This window comes from Symphodus melops, assembly GCF_947650265.1.
Source record: "Symphodus melops genome assembly, chromosome: 13".
Lineage (NCBI taxonomy): Eukaryota > Metazoa > Chordata > Actinopteri > Labriformes > Labridae > Symphodus > Symphodus melops.
In genome coordinates, this window is record NC_136703.1 from 20,032,884 (window position 1) to 20,054,400 (window position 21,517).

Here is a 21,517-nt window from a genome sequence, read left to right on the forward strand (position 1 = left end):
CGGCAGTACTCGTGAAGTGACCTGGCACCTCTCCATCGACCAGACCAACTTCTGTGCTTTGAGCTGCACAGAATAAGCTGCAGCAAATGTAAAGTCAAGGCCCTACTTTTTACAGTGAAATAAAAAAAAGAAGTGAACAATTAAAACACTTCCTAGCCAATTGTTGTGTCATTTGATTCACTTCTTTATTAAGTGTTTATACAATAAGTTAATTCAATACATTATCCTGCATTTCACTGGCAAAGAACACATCATGTTTATGATGCAATTTGACAATTATGTGTCAAATGTACTGGAATGATGATGCTCAATCAGGTGATGTTGGACTGTTTGCTGACATTAGTTTGGGGACATTTCTCAGGGGCTCCGTCTCAGCTCATGGGAACTATGAACCCCCTTGAGGTATCTATGGAAAGGTGCAAATAAAGAAAGAGAGAAAAGAGGTGACAGGAAAGAGTATAGAATGCTTGAGAAGAGGGGAAGAGAGGGTCGGGTTTAAACATAAGCCCCGTTACCACCAAGCGGTTCAGTTCGGTTTAATTCGTCTCAGTATGGCACTCATTTTGTGCTGTTCCCAAATTACCAATCCGTACCATCCTACTTTTTGGGACCCTTCTGTTGGGTGAGCCAATTATATCGATCCAACCCTAAAAGATGGAGCTAAACACTGCAGCCGGTTGATCGGTCGACAGAATTGTCACTTCCCGTGTAAGAGTGGCAAACACAACCAAACTGTGTTTAAATACACAGTTGATTGTTTATTTGTCTGTTTGTCTCCTGACGGCACATAGCCTTCTCTGAAACAAAGCTTGATTGTGTTTTGTAACAAAGAGCCACATACCAGCGACAAAGTAGATGAATTGCTGGATGTCTTCCATCGTTGGTTTTGTTTGCGTCGCCTTTTTCTCCTTTGTTGAATTTATTAGCGGAGTAGCTGTTAGCTATTAGCTGCTATGATATGGCGCTATTACGTAGCTGATGCAGCTATCGGCATCCGGCTTACACGCCATCTACCCAATAGAACACCATTGGCTGTGGAAACGCAAACAGGATCAGGCTTTATCAAACTGATCCATACCGGCCTGCTTTGTGGAAACAGGGCTTTACTGGAAGAGACGAGAGGTGGTCCTGCTCCTGAATCTTTGCTGTGTATAGAATCAAAATACACAGCTACTTAATAAAGAAAATCTATAATTTGACACAAACATTGATTAAATTGGATCAACAAAATAATTTCATTGATTTAATAGCAAATTTAAATTCCATACCAAAGCTTAACTCAGTCACCTTCTGAAAAGGTTACTACTCACATTTGACTGAACATTAACACGGTTGACTTTGAAGTCAGACATGTTGAATGAGAGCACTCGTATCACTGCAGTCACTCCTGATTGATGTTTTTATCCTGTCCCTGTCAGAGTCTGTTGACATTTTCTTATCCATTCACCTGTGTTTGAACCTCGCCATATCCCATACCATGTTACAGTTAGTGTTTACCTCATGTGTCATCTTCAATTTAGTAGATTCCTCTTTTGCAGCCTCGAGCTTCGACCTGCTGTTTTTTTTCAGCAGTGGTCTGCTTTAGAGTAATAGGCTGCGCTGTAATTGACCAAACACAAATGTTTTCTCAACACGGTCTCGTAAGAACACGGCATAATGACCTGCTCACTGTACAATACACCTCGCATATCGTCACATGGCACTTGAATGTGTGTGTAAGTCAGTAAAGCGTCCACATAGTGCTACTGGCTGCCAATCACTGGAATCCTGCGCCTCAGGAGAGAGACAGGTTACTCTCTAAATTGAGTCCCCCAGGCTTTCAGTTTGGTTTGTATATGGAGTGAAAGAGTGACTTCTCTGACTGTTATCGTCTCAGTCATATGCTGCATTCATTAAGCACACATATTTCATTCAGATTAGTTTTCAACAGAATAATAGATTGGTTCAGAATCCCTCTATAAAGTATTTTTTATGTACATATTGTGTCAAATGCCAGAAACAGATGGCAGAGAAGTGTTTCCATTCAGATAGTATACTTGCTATCAGCGTCTCCAGAGACATACACACAGTCTGGGCTCATTACAGTAGACAGCGAGTCATTGCATACTTATTGCATAGTGACATTTCTATTGAGATAGACTGACCATTCTCCTCGGCGCTATGGCTTTTTCATCATGTTGGAGGAAGCATTTACTGGTCCCACCTGAACTCTGCTCACATTCATTAGTGCAGACAGCACCGCAGACCCGCTGAAACACAGAATCAGTACAATACTCGCTCATGTCACGCACGATTTGACGGAATCTGCTTTCATCCAGGCTCACTGTCCATAACTCATCTGATTTTGATGCGGTTTTTGTAATCTATCAGAGTGACTCATTGTGCCATCGCTCTCCATCCAGCTACAGAGACACTCATGCTCATGCCAGGTGTTGTCGTTTGTGTAGATAATAGCAGTACAGTCGAGCGCTTTGATAGATTTTTCGTGTGATAAACAGGAACAAAGCAGTTCTGATGTGAGACGTCATGTAGAGTGCCAGAGGGTTTGTTAGGTCTCTCAAAGCTGTTTTATTTTCTCTGTTCAACTTATTTTACAGTGACGGTCAACATACAGTTACATCTTTATTTGCAGACATGAAAGTGTCTACAAATAAAGTCTCTCTATGACAGGCAAAAATAGCATTGAACACAATTAAATAGAAAACAAGGCCAAGTCAGACTGAAAACTGTCAAAATGTGTCAGAACTGATCTTAGGTGAAATTGTTTTCTAGGCTTCTTTGAGGGGTAAAACAGTTTGGGCTTTAAAATTAAAAATCACAACTGACAAAATATATTAAAATCATTAACAAAATGGAAAAACAACAGAAACAAAACTGTGATTTAGGTTGTACTAAAAATAAGATTTATCTTTCTTCCCCTCCTCTCATTTTACAAAAGTAAACAAAACAATGCTGTTGAAATTGCTGGAGTTGTTTTTTGGAGCCCGGAGTCTGCGAATCAACTGGGGGGGGGGGGGGGAGCATGTTTATGACTCCCCACCCCTTCGGATCACCAAAACGCTGACAAAATGGAAAAGATGTTTGTGTCTGTCCGAAGCAGACATTCAAGGTTACAGTATGTTGAGCTAAATTAATGACCAAAGTTTCCCCTCACAATTCTTTATATATATATATACCTGTACAGAGCTCTGCAAGAACCTAATTTGTTGGAAGGGCTGTCAATGATGGCATAGTACCTCTTGAAATTGGCACGTATTATCAGTTTCCGTCATTGAATGTTTCAGCTCTCTCAACATCATACTGTACACCCTGACCCGGGTTGAGCAAGCCACCGACTTGTGTCCAAGCAACATAAGGTCACTAATCAGCCCTTTTCATCGAAAGTTTCTTGGTTATTTCGGCAGCCATAAAAGTCCTTGCTAGATGTTGAGTCTTATGAGAGAGGGGCCTCAAAGCCCCTGCAAACTACTTAAACCTGATAGCAGTGTGCTTTCCACGCTTGCTTCCAGCTATATCTTCCAGAATCCCTCATTTTTGGCCATGCTTCTTTTCGAAAAGCCTCCTATAACACTATCTTTCCAGGGCACAGTCAATCAGGCAAGCTATCTTGAGGCCTCTGACAAAATGACAATATCTGGCCACAATGGTGTTGCTATGATTTGTTCCTGAAACTTGAGTTGCTTGCCAAGGTCAACCATTAGCTGCCAGTCCTGTGCGGAGGAAAGTAAGCTGGCCTACTTCTGTAAATGTGGTTTGGGCTGTTCTCTGCTAAATGGGAAGATGGTGGGACCTTCTGTTTTTTTTGGTTTTTGTTTTTTTTTAAGAAGACACTCAACAATTACCTTAAGCATCTGGTCATGGCACCAATGGTTGCAACCATCCCCCAGGGCTTTCAGGCAGCTGCTCAAGATGTGCTCATCTGTCCCTCTCCCAGAGCAGAGCAGGGAAAGACGATGTATTAAACTTGCCCCACAGCTGGAGGTTCGCCGGGCTAGGTAAGATGTCATAAACGGCTTGGATTAGGAGTTTTATTTGCTGGGGCTAAGCTTGCCAGGTGTCAGTCTAAGTGAGTTTGCGTTCCATCGCACTCTCCCATCTCATCCGAGCCCCCTGCTGCCTCACGCTTGCCATCCCTTCTCTGTTTCTTTATCTATCTTCTCTTCTCTCTTTGCCCTGGACCTTATTGTACCAAAGCAACATAAATGTGCCCAGTCCTGATATTTACTGACACTACCCCACCACTGCTTTACAACAATAATTGTAAAGAAACTTAACAAATTGACTTTTGGACATAGACATAGATTAGCATAAAAAGAATGGACTTAAATGGCAAGAGGAATGTTTGAGAAAATTTTATGTTTATTTTAAATCTAAAGATTGACACATATCCCGTCTGTTACCATGGGGGAGGCGGAGCTAATGACTTATTCTGCAGACAGTCAACAGGGGGCAATCAAGATGTTTTTGCTACACTTTTGTCAGGCTATTAGGTCAGCCATATTGTAATGTATGGTTTATGGTCTAAGTTGTGTCTATGGTTTACTTACATGAGAAATATGTCTTTACATTTTATCTACATGACGCTAAACGTAAAAATAGAATGTAGAAAAGAAACACTGTGAACAGAAATAAGCCCACTATTAGGAAACTACTATTATTACTACATTTACACCAAATCTATGTTAGTACAGGAATGTGACACATTCACATTGTGCCAAAACAAAAAACCCACATTGAACTCAAAGGCAATTAATCCATGAATGTGAAAAAGAACTTCTTTCCAACAATGAACAAAAGCCAGACAGTTGTCAGACAGCTCCAAAGATAGTAAGACAGGCAATCCTGACAGCTTGCAATAGCTTCAGTTGATGAGAAAATCACGAGATGGGCCGACAATTCAGTCTCTAATGACTGGCTCTGAGGTGTTATTCATCATTGACCTTGAAAACAACAGTTGAGTAAACAATCCCACCACAAGATTTAATTGTATGCCATTCCTACTTTTTCTTTAGGCTGACTGCTGACTTCTTCTCCAAACTCTGCATTAACAATTCAAATGAGTGTTTTTATAACAGTTAAATATATACACAACAGCAGTGATGGAGTTATAAAAAAAAAAGCCTTCAACACTGAGCTCAGCTGCTTGAGTTCTGGAACTTTGGATAACTTCATATTATTCTCATCAGCAGAGTTTGTCAGAATTCAAAAACATACAACGTTGCATGTTTAAGTCCTGCGTTGTCAATCAGGTATTCTAAAGTAGGATTTTACTTAATACATAACACACACAAAAAAACATAAAGGATGAGTCTCAACTACTGGACTAAACTGACTTCATAAAAAGGTGCAATCTGCTGGGAATAAATGGACTCGTGATTTAAAATAAACATGATATTTTTCCTTTTTTTAATCATTATTTAACAAGTAAAAAGTGCTTTCCTCTGTATAATAATCAGGAAACTGGTAGAACTGTCTGCTTAATGAAGTGAAATTATAAGAAATAAAAGTACGTGTAATGTTTTATTACGATGTGTTTTAGATTGTTGTTTGTTATAGCTGGTGCTTCAACCTGAAAAAAGGATTTTCATGTTGGAGCGGGTCTATGGGGAGAGTAAATAAATATCTTATTCTCTTCAATGATTTATTCAATACATAAATTCTACTTTAGCTGATTTTTCTACTGTGTTGTTTTTCTTTGAATATTAAGTCTTTATTACTGTTAAGCTTGATAACCCAGTAACTATGTCTGAAAAAAACATAATGGACTTTGTTTACCTCTCTAAAATAAGTAAAAAGTAGCATTAAATGAAAATGCATTTTGAGCTTCAAAATGTTGAGCAGATAGCATTACAAGCTGGAGGTGTAAAGTTAAAGAGTATTTCTTCAACTTTTTGTTGTAATCGATTTTTTCATGAACATGTCATCCATGAATTCCATTCATAATAATTTGTAAACAATGGAATATTATCTGTTCAGCCTGTAAAAAAAAATCCACTTTGACAGTGAACAAGTTTTTCAATCATGCAGTAATCCGAAGACGATAACAAGCTCTGATGTAAACGAGAAAGGGGAACTTGGATTGTCGATTGCAGAAAATGAAAACAGCAAGAGTTCATTGTTCTCTTGAGGAAATTTAGTTTGTGTTCATCAAAAGCAATATTGGCACAGGAAAGAAATCAACTTCACAAGCCACAATTTTAATTTTAAAACACAAGGAACAAATCGTCCCAGAAAACATGACAGAATCTCCAAGTCATAGAGCGCAAAGGTCTACATTTCTTCAAGCCCTAAAAATATGCGGTGCCCTGGTCACCTCGTTTCCTGACAGCCGGCGCTCCTAAGCTCACAGTAATGAAGAGACGGGCGCATGGAGCATGGAAACAAAAACAGGGCCGTTCCAGTTGAGACCCTCTGCTTCTGTGTGACTTTTGCCCTTCTGAATGACTATTTCTGTGTGACCCTTGTTCCCTGTCAATCAATACATTGCTGGAGAAAGTGCACACATGCTGAAAACACACACTCTTGCTATACACTGCAGCCATTTGTCTTGTGGCGGACTAGCTTTGTTCATAGTCCCTGATAATGGGGGGGAAATGGAAATACAGAAAACAATTATACCCTTGTATGGCTCCAGCCTTCACCTGATGAGAGCCTTCATCTCCAGCCATGTTGTTCTCCGTCTCCCTCTGAAATATGTATAAAGCAAAGACGGGGTCTTGGAGCGTGCAGCGTGTTGTTCTGGCAGAATGAAACCACGGGTGAACTTGAAGAGTGGTCGTCAGTGTTGCATAGCTTTTGTTTAAAGGTACCCATCACACCTGCCAGCTGGAAATACCACACTGATTTCCATTTTTATTTGATTTTAATATATTCTTCTGAGGTGATGATTTCCAAATATAGAGCATCCCAATTCTTTCCTCTGTTTGCTAGCAACGAGCGATGCAAGTTAATTCTGTTGAGTGGTGTGTTTTTAATAGATCAAAGAGGAAATCTGGGGCTGTCTTATGCAATTAAAGAGACGCATTAGGAAGAACAAACCCCTGTGGGCTGTTGTTTTCAAATGATGCCCCACTGCTTCCACTGGTACATCACGATTAACGTTGTGCAGACATGCCCTTTTGTTGAGTGCATCAGACAGTAGAGAAACATTTTCCCAGACCGGCTACAAAATCTGGATATTTTTCAGTAAAACCAAAGGCTGTTGATGTTTTCTGAAATGCTGAGCCTGGAGTCAAGATAAGGCGAGAAACTCCACAGACTTGGCAGGAAGCAGGGAAAACACAAGCTTTCTTAAGTCTTGGCTCACGCCGGATTAAAAATTGGCTATTAATTTTGTTTCTGAAAATTCCCTTATCCTGTCAACACCCCTCGACAATCACGTTTTTTGCATTAATACTTGTTCTTTAGCTCAGCGGGAAACAGATTCTACACCAAAACCACCAGGGAGAAACACTGATGCCTGAATGAAGTGCTTCCACTTGATCAAAATTTAATTCAAACATCTCTGGAGGTTTGATGCACCTACAAGAAGATGTTTCTTTCAATAATGCGATGTGGCAGAAACTAGAGAACGGAGTGTGAGACGAGCCCTCTGATATACTTCTATCCAGCGGGTCAAGTAGGGCTGTGCTTGTAATCCCCACAGGAGCTAACATGATGGCTCAATTATATCCAGAAACTGACACACAACTCTCTCTCTCTCTCTCTCTCTCTTTTTTGTCACTTTAGAATTTTTGCTGCTTTATGGCCGCTCTGAGAGAGTCTTTGAAACAGAATAATTTAAAACAAAATGGAAAACAGTTTTACGATTCTGCAATCACATTCCTGTTATCTCATTAGACGTGTTGAGATATAGAATGTAAAGCTCAAGAACAACACAAAATACGATGCATTGAAAATACTTCTAAATTTAAAAATAAATGAGAACACAATCAGCCGATTCATCTGCTAAACTTGAAGGTAAATTCAGCTGGTATACAAGCTGTTTATAAGTTAGAAATACTAAATGTAAGGAAATGAAAACAAACAAACATTTGGAATTCTGGAGACTAAAATGATTCATTGTTTCACCAAAAATCTAGATTTATCCACTCATAACTTATTTACTTATTGCTTCAGTGTTATCATCATTCAAGCGTTATTATATTGCATGTTAAAAGCATAAGCAGTTTATACAGCCTCCATAAAAGATGTTATAAAGGAGGCATAATAATTACTGACAAATACACGTTTCTATGTCTGCCTGAAACACTTTTAGAGTATGTTATTCTGCTCACAAATGCTGATGAGACTCAATGAGACTTTTCCACGTTCAATAAATTAGGTAATCTTGAAATACAGTCGAATAAAGTGTTTGCCTTCTATATTGACTAAATTATGGCTTCTTGCCCTACAGGCATTTGAAGCTATTTGCTGCTTTTTCTTAAAGCAGGTTTTCTGAGGTTTTTCTTCATCAGGGTGGCCTCAAAACTGAAAATATTCAAATGTAAAAAAGTCATACATGCAAATGAAGACATGACACATTTTGAAAAACCTACAGCTCATTGTCAAACATTACTTCAAATCACTTTGCCTGCAAAATGCTTGATACCCCCCTTCTCTCTCTCTCTCTCTCTCTCTCTCTCTCTCTCTCTCTCTCTCTCTCTCTCTCTGTCTCTCTCTCTCTCTCTCTCTCTCTGTCTCTCTCTCTCTCTCTCTCTCTCTCTTGCTGCTCTTTTTCTGTACACCCTCCTTGATCTTGTGTCGTGCTGACGGGTGTAATTGTCAGATGGCCCTTTGCTGCACAGCTCTCATATGTGGAGAGTCTGTGCACAGTGGGTGGGAGAGGCCAGCGGTTGAGGTGTGCCGAGGTTGTTGGTCTGACCCTCTCATCCTTTGGGCCATAGCAGCTAGTTTGGTGATAATTGCACGGTGGAGTCAGTGTTCATATTCATGATAGCCCTGAAGCGGGCCTCTCATCTCCTGCAACTGGATTTCTTTTTCTGGCCGCACTCGCAAATCTCCTCATCTTCATCATTTTAAATTCAACGAGCTGCAGGGCTGCGTTCACTCAGAGCGTTTAAAGGACTATTATTCTTGTTTACAGATTACATTAAGCAAATATCTCCATGTGATCTGCATGCTGTTGTGTGAACATTTTCTTCAGTCAGATATCAGAACTATACAATGTAGAAAACATGGCTGTAGTCACTCAAAGGTGAAGTAGCCTGATGAAGGCAGTCTATTTTATAGAAATGCTCTCTAACAAACTTTTTGTAAAGCTAATAACGAGCAAAGAGATGGGATGGATGTGGGTCTTAAGCCTCATTGGCGGACACAAACGACACACCCAGCTGTCAGTCAACTCAGTCACGCCCCTTTTTTTTCTTTTCAAAGTCTAATTGAGATTAAGAGTCTCTTTTACAAGACAGGCAGGCTAAGACAGGCGGCAGCACAATGTATAGTGCTAGTGTTCAAATTGCTAACTGGACTTTTTAATGCTTACACATTCATGGACAGTTGCTCTGTCAAAGGCGCCTCAATGACCAAGTTTGTAAATAAAATAGTTGTTACAGAGGAATGGCGAAAAAATATTTGCACGTCAGGGAAACCGTTTTTGACTTGGGCTGCTCAGCCGTTACAATGTGTGTTGCATTTTCATATAAACAACGATGTTTTTAGAACTTAGCGTGTGAGGACAGGATTTCTTTTTTTCTTTTAACATATGTGATGTAGACAGAAATACGACCCAATAGAAGTTATTTATAATTCCCTCTGGGGCACTTTGTTTGGAACAGCTTGTACACAAAACAGAGACATATACGATCAGCAAAAGGAAGTTGCAGAAGATGTAAATATGGAGTAGGATTTAAAAATATCACCAGCAAATCAGCTGATATTAATACAGAAATATTACTGTACAGTCCTTGCGTCAATTAACTGGATTCTGTGTTCAACCTCTCTTTGAACTTTCTCCAGAGATTTTTGGATGTTTAGAGGAAGCAGAACGTGACAGCCTTGTATTTGTTGTCCTTATTTTGTTCTTCTTTTCAGAAGGGGGCACATGTGAAGTGATCGCTGCTCACAGATGCTGTAATAAGAATCGAATTGAGGAGCGGTCGCAGACGGTAAAGTGTTCTTGTCTGCCAGGGAAGGTGGCTGGAACAACGAGAAACAGACCTTCATGTGTCGACGGTGAGTATTTCAGCAGAACAAGAAAAAATTCAATACCAGGTCGAACTCTGTCAAATGCTGCATGATGAAATGATGATGAAAAAAACATTAGTGTTGAATCTGGTTTCATTGCAGGGAAGGAATCATTTTTACATTGATTTCAACCAGACATGGTCTTTATCACACACTAAGAGAAATTCTTCCAGACAAAACACCAAAAAATGTTTTAAGAGACACAGAGATCTTTTCCAATAAAGCCCAAGATGCACATGTAATACATTGTCCTAGATAAGATTAACATAACCTGGGATAATGTCACAACCAAGTTTGGTTGCTGACAGTGAGCATTATTGAAACAGTAGACAAACTCACAAGACAAGAGTTTCAAAAAAGGAATAACAAAGCAAATTAAGGGATGAAGAAGAAAACTAGCTGTTGAATGGGGATCCTTTTAGGTATTGTATGGTGTTTTTTTTATATGGGCTTTGACAAATGTCTGCAACACAGGCTCAATCCCTTGTAAGAAATGGATTTGGCGCTGGGGTTCTGACACAACTAAAGCACATATTGGCTTCAGCTAAACCTCTCACCTGCAGCTTTTATCTTAAATCCTTTTGCAAATATTACTGCAATCTTTGAGCAGACTGGGGGAATTTGAGTTTTTTTTTATGTCAGCCCTGACAGATTCTTTTCCTCAGTCACACATTACAAACCATTTACTGTCTACTTACCCTGTATTTAAGGCAATTTTCTCTCCTGACGGCAGAAATGTGGCGTGCATTTAAGTCAAGTCACAGTCACACCTACCCATCCACTCACTCAATGAAAAGTCTTAGTTCAACCCTTCGTATTTATAAATGTGGCATTTTACAAAAAACCCACATTGGGCAAGGCAACCGTTTTGTATGAACTGTACATGTGACACATGTGACAAGTTCATGTCACCTTTGATTAGACACATTTTCCTTTGATGTCACATTCAGACTGCTTCTAATTTTCTATTATATTAATGTTTGTCTGAACTGTAGGTTTACTGTGGGGTAGCTAATCATCTTAAAACAATTGCATTGCTTTCATGCTGCCATTGATCCAATAAAAGACAATTGATAGTAAAACTGTTGCAGACCGTCGAACAACAACCTAACCTGTTAGCTACTGATAAACAGCAGCTAAAGTTAGCCTTCACCCACATCCTAGCTTAAAATTCAAACTAAAACTTTATGCATTACTTCATTCCCTGTTTCATTATGTAACAATAGTAAACAGTAATGCTTGCTTACACCCTCTAGCTAGTTGATTGTAAAAGTTAGTAAGTTGCTGACAAAAACATTCGCTAGGATTTGAATGCTAACATAGCTGTAGTTACATAGCAAATGTTCAAATGTGTTGAAATAATCAGTAGTATGGCCAGATTTATCTTTAGTATTTTCATTTTGATGTAAAGATCATTGCAGACAGACAACTTCAGTAAGAAGGGGACTATCGTGTGCCCAGCAGAATAAAGACAGAGAAAGAAAGCTTTTGTTTTTGTTTTTCTGTTTGTGATTGTTTCCAAGCTCTCCTCCCTGTGTGCTCGCTTCATTTTGTGTTCGGTCCAGTACATATAGAAACACATGCTCTCAAGCAACGGAGAGTCGGATGTAGGCCTATAGGCTACTGTATAATAGTTCTTATGCAAAACTATATGAGTGCGGCTTACCATACCGCCTACAGGTATTAATATAGACTGTCCAGTGTTCTGTATGCACACATTAGACAATGTAGCAGCGAAAAAAAGAAAATAAGTGTTTCCCGAACGCCATATTTGATGCTGAGCACAAAGAACATAAGCATAGATCCTGTCAGCGTGTCTGTAGTTTTTAATAATTAAGGAGTATACACTTTTGTACCTCGTGGAAATGTTCAAAGCGTCTTTTTGATTGTTTCTGATGTTTAATGAATGCTCCAATAAAATAAGTCTTCAGTCTTCCATTAACATATTTCATACAGTGTCCTGTATGTGTTCTGTGTGTTCCTGGGCACAGTGAAGCAAGGGCTGTTAAATGAGCTGGCTGGAGTACAATCTATTTCAGAACAAAGAATAAAGTCTACCAAATACCAGCATGCACACATACACCTGCACATGAGAGCTGACACTCAGAATAGTTTGATTTAGGTTACCCCAGAACACACATGTATAATCAAGTGGCTTCTACCAGCCTCTTTCTGCTCTGTGTTGGGCTCTGTGCCTTGCGAAACTACTGAAATGTCATCAGGCACACATAGAATCACTTCGTGCCATGTGCTTTAGACAGCGCGCTTAAGCCAAAGTAGGACCCAAAGTCTTTTTTCTGTGATGGTCCCAGGGGTTTTCTATACCAACAAGTTATACATCTTTGAGACATCATTATTTGTCTGACCTTATGATTGATATTTTATTTTGTCTGTGTTATTTGAGATTGAGATATGTGTTTATTTTCTTTCAGTTGGCTGTGAATTTGATTTATGTGTATATTGTTATTTATATCGTTAATGGGTCAATTTTATTTGTCACAAAGTAAAGAGTGAAACAATGGAAGACTAGCTACTAGCTTATAGGGATCGAAATAGGGATCCAAAATTTTTAAGAATCATTTCTGGTGCTGATCAATGGATTATTGATTGTCTAATGTTTCACCAGATACCCAAAATGTATTCAGCTTTGCTGGAAAACAGCAGTTTGACTTTATTACAGTATTAGAGCTTGCTTCCTGAAGCTGCTTGTAGATGGTCAATGGTCACCTTTGTCTAAATTGCCAGGCTCATGTAACTGGATTCACACTCTGTTCATGTGAGAGTTGCCTGCATCACTATTTCTCTTCTATTTCATTGCCTGTAGCATCCATAGTAATTGGGAAGTGGTGGTGTGAGATGGAGCCTTGCCTGGAGGGGGAGGAATGCAAGACGCTACCTGACAACTCAGGCTGGATGTGTTACGCTGGAAACAAGATCAAAACCACAAGGGTAAGATAACCTCTCTTGACCGTGGGAAACAAGACATTACGGCAGAACAGTTGGAGAGAAATATACAGCACTGTGACATCAACTGAACAGCATAGTTATTGAGATTGACTTCAGCTGCAAACTGACTTATAACCAGGGAAGTCTAACCCTTTATTTTCTCCTTTTTTTCGTCAGAACACTCAGCCATACACAACATCAACATATTAACACTTTGCGGAAAAGATGCAATGGACCTCTTCTGCTCTGAAGGTTAATCTGCAGGTCAGCCACGTCATTATTCTTGGAATTTGGTATGCTAATTAATGTCTCTCAATTGATGAATTAATTGGTAAGCTTTGTAAAGGGTAATACGCTCAGTTTGTGTTAATCTCTCTGATATTTACATAGTCCTTTAAATGCTTTTCCTTTTTGTTTCAGCACTGTCACAGGACCAATTACCACAAAGACAATAAACCTATTGTTGCTTTAAGAAATGTGAACACTTCTCAGATTAAAGTGTAAAAAGATGTAGAATACATAAAGCACATCCCTGCTCGAGGCTACAGAAAATACTGACGCTCAGAGATGCCTGCGGGGAACTTCATCATAACCTTGTAATGAATAGATTTTCATCATTTCCTTCCAACTCTGAGATGGAAACGAGACTGTCTGCATTTGGATTATTATCTGGAGAGCATCTGATGTCTCCTCCTCAGACATCAGTGAGACAGATGTGCACTACGAAGCAGCAAACAGGAAACGAATACATCAAAGGAAGCGGGATGAGCGAGTACAATAGTTGACAGCCCTCAGGATTTGCTTTTTTTATCATTGTAAAATGAAAAATACTGTACATAAATTGTTTGTCTTTTCTTGTGTACATGAGCTTTATTTAAAGTGGTGGTGAAAAACGATCTTTCGAGTCGCTGAATGCCGTCTTGATCTTCCCCTTTCTTCATTCCCACACAGCCGAAGTTCAAAGATGCAATGCAATGAGGATAGAATGAAAAGAAAACGTATTACAAACACAGCTCGTGTGTCCTGATACTGTTCCTTTTACCATGTGTTTGTATGGTAATTGTTTGCCTTTGATCACCTCTTTCATGGCTTAACCAGTCAAACTTGGTAACTTGTCAACTACCCTAAAACCGATTTGATTCACCAAAATCCTGATACCAGTAGGTTTACTTTGGAAACTTGAAATGCCTTATTTGTGTCAAATCATACAAATGATGATATTGTATATGAAGCCATCTTGAAATGTGCTGATATTTCATTAAAGTCACTGTTCCTGTAACTGATGTGAGTGCTGTTTTTTTTGGCATTTCCAAACAGGTTGGGAGGTTCAGTAAGAAAGAAACAGGATGTGATGATTTGCAAATCATTGGATGCCCATATTTGATTGAAAATAGTCCAAAGAGAATATATCAAATGTTTAAACTAAGGAAAGTCATTATTTTTGGAAATGTTTAATTTGGATCTTAAACAGTATGTAAACCAGATCCGGAAATGTTGGCACTGCCAAGGTGCCCTTGAGCAAGGCACCAAACACTGTGTGCAGCCCCATCACTCTGAGGCCTCTATGCATGTCCATAGAATACTTTTTGTGCATGTCTGTATTTCAGCCCATTTGTCTTTTCATATTCATTAAACAAAGTGTATATCAAATTTCCCCTTCATAAAGACAATGCCTAGCTATATGTATATATAACAAAAGCATGTCTCCATAGTAAAAGATTCAGGGGGATAAACTGTCCCAACTTGTCACCCATTGAAGGTGTTTGGGGCATTATGTAGCATAAATATAAGACAAAGGAGACCCAGATCTGTTGAGCAGCTGAAATCCTGGAAAGAATGATAAAACTTCAACATTTCAAAGTGACTGACACTGGTTTTACCAAAAGCTTTCAGAGTGTTGTTCATAGAAGACGTGGTGCAACACATTGGTAATCAACATGTTGCAGGCATCAAATAAAAAAAAAGTCACTTTTCCAAAAATAATGACATTTGTAAGTTTCTACATTTGGCATGTTGTTGTGGTGCTGTTTTCTTATGTTCCTATCTGGGGTTTCAGTGTTTCTTTCAGATAATTAACATTTTTAAAAAGTACAGAGCTTGAAACCTTAACACCAATTACCATTTACATCTAAATTGTAAACATGAAGTTGGAGACAAACGCCAGAGCTAGAAAAGTCCATGCCTGACACTCAAATTATTTACTGCAGTTACTCTTGCTTTTAGTACAGACAGGTATATATTGTAGCTTGGATCGATTAAACACTTAGATGAATGGGTAACAGGACCAGCTCCGATTTTTACAGCACTTTGATGCAGTATCACAGTGGGATACTGACCAGTGCCTTCACAGCCTCTGCCCTGCAGGATTTATTCTCGGAGAGACTCTCGTTGACTGCTGCTGCTTTCCTGGGTGCCATCTATCTTCTAGAAACATTAAAGTTCTAGCTGGAGCTTGGACTTCATTATTTTTCCACTGTCCACCTGAATACCAGTTCCCCATTCACGAGAAATGAAAAGATGCATATGTTTGTATAGTCTTTATAAAAACATATGCCTTTTGAAATAAATTTTAAAAAAAAGGTTCCTTATCTGACTTTTTTTCTACTCTACTTGAATTGAAAATGATGACTTTTTTTCATCTTGCTTTTCACAATTTATTTGTGTCTGAACATCTTTGCCTAATACCCATCTCTGACTGGATAGGTATCTACAATTGTATTCACCCGTGAACCGTGAAGCAGCTTTTTGTTTCATCAAGATAAAACAGTGACTATTTTTGTTTACTTTAAACAATGACAGCTCCCATGAGTATCACATCTGTTGATTTTTACCTGCAACACAAAAGCAGGTTCAATCTTCAAATACACTTTTGTGATCTTAGAATTGTCTGCTTGCTGCATGGTCAGATAAAAAGTTTGTTTGTGATGAAACCAATAATCCAATCCAATACCGCAACTAAACTCAACATGCTTAGAGTACATGGCACAGGCTGTGATAATGATTAATGCTGTCTGTGGAAATATTGGATTTAACCTTTGGATATGCCCCTGGAAAATAATTTATCTTTCTGAGCAGACAGTAGAAATATTTTGGGTCATAACAATCTCTCTGAGAATACAACCTGAAGCAATACAGAAAGCCAGTAGAGTATATACAGATGGAAACCTCTGTTGTACAAAGATGAAGCCAAAAAATCCTCCTGATTAGTGCTAAAATATTGGACAATTATAGCCCTAGGCTGCTCAGCAGGGATTGGCTGGAAGAGGCGAGTAATTTGGCGACACTCAAGGAAATAGATGTTCAATGGCTCTTGTTACTGTTAGTTACATCTCCTCTCGCTGTTCATCCTCTAATCTGCTAATGTAGCCCACACAATGGCTTTAGTCCCCTACATCAACATAGCTGTTAATTATGAGGTATTATAACTATGTATTGCATTAAATACATCAATTAAAGTAAACTTCTAGAAAAAAGAGGACTGTAACACAAATCAGTGTAATAAGAACTAGCCATCATGACAAAATACATCATGTCTTTCACATGTATTTTGAGTTTCTATTTCCACCCATGTCCCATCTGCTGGCATCAAGAGGGTGGTTTGTAACCAATTTCACAGTCAGTCAGTCAGTCAGTCAGTCAGTCAGTCAGTCAGTCAGTCAGTCAGGGAGACCAATAAATATTTTGGCTTCATTTCAGGGAAAGTGTTGTGTGGTCCATTCTTCTAACTTTCTTGGTGTTGAACAGGAAAAAATGCTTTATTGGGCTTTTCCCATGAGATAGTTGGTAGTTGGTATACAATAAGGAGACAGATGTGGAACTGCTAAAACCTGCACCCTCACTCACGGCCATTATGGAAATATTTTGTTGCAGTAAAGGCTACTTATTTAAAGCCTTAATCAAAAATCTTGTCTTTGGATTTCTAATCTAAATAACCTTTCCTGATGAGTTTAAGCTTGTCATTTTTTTTGAAAAGGTAGGGAATGTCAACCCTGTTGACAAGTAGCCACTAAACAACTTGCTGTATATACCAGGATACAAGTGAAGCAATTTGATATACCCACCAATAAAAATATTCTACCTTATGTGGTGCTCAGTATAAACCACATGCTAATTTTTATGCGGATACCAACTCCAGTCAACTGATTTGTCATACCAGCAGTTGTCACCCCCCTTTATTAACTCACACAGTATTAATTTCAGTCAATTAAGAGCTGTAATGAGAAGAGACAACTTTATTTAGCTGTAATAAGCGGTGGACATTATACCTGCTGTAAATTCAGGTGTGGTTTTGTGAGCCATCACTTATGAATTAATCTGAATCTGAATGGTGTGTTTTCAGTGCTACCCTGCTGAGATTCTGCTTTGCACACATTGTCTCTCTTTGGTCCATCTGTGCTGTGGATCGTACAGCATAAACAGATGCCTAATTACAGTACACTGTCCACCGTCCATTGTAGTGAAATTACTGTATTTTTCGCTACAGCAGTGCCTGCCATACATGGTTATATGAATGCATGAAAGTGCTCTTAAGGATTTGGTTTATTTGCTTCAGGCAATCGCACATTAAACTAGTAGCATTTGAAAGATGTTCCCTATCCAACATGGGATTGCTAAGTGGGCATAATATGCTCAAGATGTAGCAAGCAGCATCCCATTTTCTGTCAGTCTTCAGAGTGGCTCTTTGGGCTGCTGCTAAAGGCTCTGATGTCTCACGTCAGGCTCCAGAACAGTGAGAAATAAGACACAAGTGATGATGATGTGCCCTGACTTCTTTTTATGATGCACCAGGGACGTCCTGGGAATTGAGGCTCCCTTGGGTTTATTTTTAAGACACTTTTCATTCAAAACACTCAGACAGTCTAGTCAGGCTCTGTTCTGCACTTGGAAGTCACTGCTGTGTTTCCATGAATATCAAGGTGCGCAATATCAAGGTGCGCATTACAGCAAAAAGGTATGATGATAAGGCGTGTAAAATAAGTGTAAAATAAATCCCGCCAAGACAAAACCCCCACACACCCCAATAATTACCTGCTTGAGAGAAGATCAATGCTCAAGAAGCCCTTTTTTATTAAACGTTTTTTATATCTACTGCATGGCTTTTTGCCAAAGATCTGAACACTTCCAAGAAGCTGCACATATACGGTTCAAAGGGATCACTGAAGCAAAAGTTCCTATATTCTCACTGCAGTTGTTTTCTAGTATCAAGCAATTGGCGAGATTACCAAGTCTAATCACATCCTGTAACTGAGATCTGTCTGCACTGCCCCTGCAGGATTCTAGGATTTCAAAGTCAAGGTAACGTGGACTAAACTGGATTCTAATTAAAGTTGACATCAGGTGCCTCATGCTCCTTTCTCCCTCCTCCTCAGGCTTTCATCTAAATGATTCATGCAGAGAACACCGAGCCTTTCATGCCGTTAGGTCCTCACAAAGGAATAACAACTTGATCGCACAAAGCAAACGGACAGATTTACAATGACACCGGCACAGTTTCTGTTGCACCAGCTTATATCAAGTTATGTCAGAGCAATGCCAAGGCGCTCTGCTGACATCTTGTATCTTTGTTGGAGCAATTTAACAGATATGCATGCTGACAAATGTAAAAGAGCTAATCAAATAAGAAGGCTAAAAATGGCTTTCTTAATTACCCTGAATCCAATTACATGGCATCACGGAGACAAAAAACAACAAAAATTTAAAGTTTCCAGGTGTGGTAATTTGAATAAGATGTGACCTGCTGAGAACCTGAAGTGATTGTTTGGAAATGGTTGTGACAAGTGTGTGTGCACACGTGTGTGTGTGCATATGTGTGTGTGCCTGTGCGCCTGTGTGTGTGTGTGTGTGTGTGTGTGTGTGTGTGTGTGTGTGTGTGTGTGTGTGGGTGTGTGTGTTTGTGTGGGTCTGCCCTAACACGGATAAAACAGTGGCATTGTTTCAGCAAGGCTGTCTTTTCAGAGCATCACCTACAGGCCACACTGAAACAGAAAATAGAGCCCTTCTCTGATATTGCGGGATGATACAGTAAGACTAAACAATGTTACATACGGAGATGAATACTTGGAGGCTTTTTACCCCCTTCTAAGTGGGAACAGGATTTATCTGTGAGTTAGAAAGCCTGCCTTGAATTAAAGATGAGCTCCTTCTCCCTTTTGTTGAGCTGCTGTTAAAATGATGGGCATAGTACACAATAACTACATGTATGCAGAAATCGGTACTTTTCACCACTGACGATTTAAACCGGACTGCAACTTTGGTTTCTATTGTCTTAGCCTGTGAAATAAATTAATAAAAATGGCAGAGAAATAACATCTTTAAAAAAATGTAGATCAATGAAACAGCAGTCTGTTTCAAAGAAACTTTATGCCTGAGATCTGCATCTGTTGTTTGTTTTATAGCACAATGTGAGTGTCATCTATTAAAGTGCACAACATACTGTAAAATGGGCAGCGAGTGACTCGTGTGCGAGCCACCTCCTTCAATGTGCTGTCTTGCTGTAGGTTCTTTTCTCCCTCACCACTCTGACATTACTCGTACTTTTGACTTTAACAGAGTTCACTTGTAAATGACAATGTCCCATACGAGACACGTTTGAATAGTTTTCGGAAATTAGGTTTTCCCAATTTAAAGGTTCGATACATAAATACAAGGCCCATGCTGAAAACCAAGCTCTGATTTATAAAATGGTCATGATGTAAGAAATGAGCTCGACGGCATATTAATATGGGGCCAAACAGGCGAAGACTCACTTTTGGAGCCATCCTCAAATGGCCAATCAGGGAACTGCAGCATTTGGCACTTCCACATCAGTACATTTCTCAGTTTCTGAAGTTACCTCTTGGTAAAAACTTTTATTTTACAGGGTGTGTTGGCAGGACTTTTTTCTAGGGGTGTAGTAATGTTTTACAGTTTAGTTAAAGGTATTAACTTAACTCCAGAAGGTTCACAAAAGTGGTCATAAACATGACACACAAAACACAGATGGTAGTTTTATTTACCCTCAAACCCCCGAAATGAAACCTTATTGACAGTTAGTTATGGATAATAACAGCGGGGAGAGATCTGTTAGACTTCATTCATTCTGTTGAATATATAACAACATTATTTTTTGTTCTTTTTAAATGTCTTGTTTGGGCATAAAATAATGAATCTAGAACGCAGCAATGAGACATAAATGCACATGAGTAAATTACACACAACTGATAACATTAATATAGTCCAATTAAAGTTTGTTAAATTGATTAAATTATAATTATACAGCTCTCTGTTTTAATTAAGCAAAAAAGTAATCTCTATTACAGACAGTATGTATGCATAATGACAAAGCAAATAGATGAAACCTGTCAGCCATAGCCAAACTACTTTCAGTGTGTTGCTCTGAGTCGCCTATAGTTGCCTGCAGTAAAAGGAGGCTAATTTATTTCTCACACACACACACACACACACACACACACACACACACACACACACACACAAAGGGAGCGACAAGAAGAATTGTGTTTACATTTTTTATTACAAGTGTCAACTCCAGATGAGAAAAAGTTGTTAAAGGGGAACAGAACAGCATTTCCATTATGTTTTTCATGTGCCCCAGGACAGTGTATTTTTCTGTTAGTGAACATGAACTACTGTCCCCAGTAGACAATCACAAGAGAGGGAAGGTTTCCTGCAGCATATCACCTGCAAACTGATACCAAATAAGCTGCCAGGAATGGGTTATTTATTGCTTTGGTTTGAATTATAAGGTCCAGGCCACAAGAGATGTTCACACCTTTTAAAATATCTACAAATGGAGGTTATTTCTGTTTGATCTTGTGCCTGAAATGAAGAATATTGTGAGTTTACGTTATGCTATGTTAATCTGTCTTGACTCAATGTATAAGATTCAGGATCCTGTCACTCCTACCTTAATTACCTTCATTTGGCTGCTTTGATTTAGAATTTCGGATATGATATTACATTTTTAAAGCCCTGCATTATGACAGGCACGCCAAGGGCTTCCTTTCAATTTGCACTGAAAAACAGATGAAGCTCTTTTGACTGGCTTTACTGTGATTTCACAGATAAAACATAATCAAGATGCACTGCACTGATTTCCTAAACTTCGGTGAGAACCTGCCAGAAAGAATCACAGTTAATCTAAGACACATCCATAAGTCACCTAATGAATGTCACAGCAGCAGCGCCTTGAAAATTAATCAGAAGAAGTAAGTTGTGAGTGCTGGAGATATTTTTAGGAATACAGGCACAAATCTGAGGTGGTGGGCTGTCATCATTGACATAAACCCCACTGGGATGTGAAAGGATTTTACCTTATTTCTCAGTTTTTATTCCAAAAAGTAGGTTCATGTTAGAAATGTTAAAAAAATATCATGTCTGTTAATATTTT

At 39.0% G+C, this 21,517-nt stretch overlaps 1 protein-coding gene across 3 annotated transcripts in view; it reads left to right on the forward strand.

Annotated features, from left to right (window-relative positions):
* Positions 1-14,404, forward strand: part of LOC306834389 (chemokine-like protein TAFA-1) — a 37,556-nt gene extending 23,152 nt beyond the window's left edge. For all 3 annotated transcript variants that reach the window (XM_079360265.1, XM_079360264.1, XM_079360266.1), the window contains 4 exons: positions 10,033-10,173; positions 13,010-13,134; positions 13,309-13,395; positions 13,552-14,404. In XM_079360265.1, coding sequence (XP_079216391.1) covers positions 10,033-10,173; positions 13,010-13,134; positions 13,309-13,341 — 299 coding nt within the window. In that variant the 3' untranslated portion in view covers positions 13,342-13,395; positions 13,552-14,404. The remainder of the gene's footprint in view (positions 1-10,032; positions 10,174-13,009; positions 13,135-13,308; positions 13,396-13,551) is intronic.
* The last annotated feature ends 7,113 nt before the right edge of the window (positions 14,405-21,517 follow it).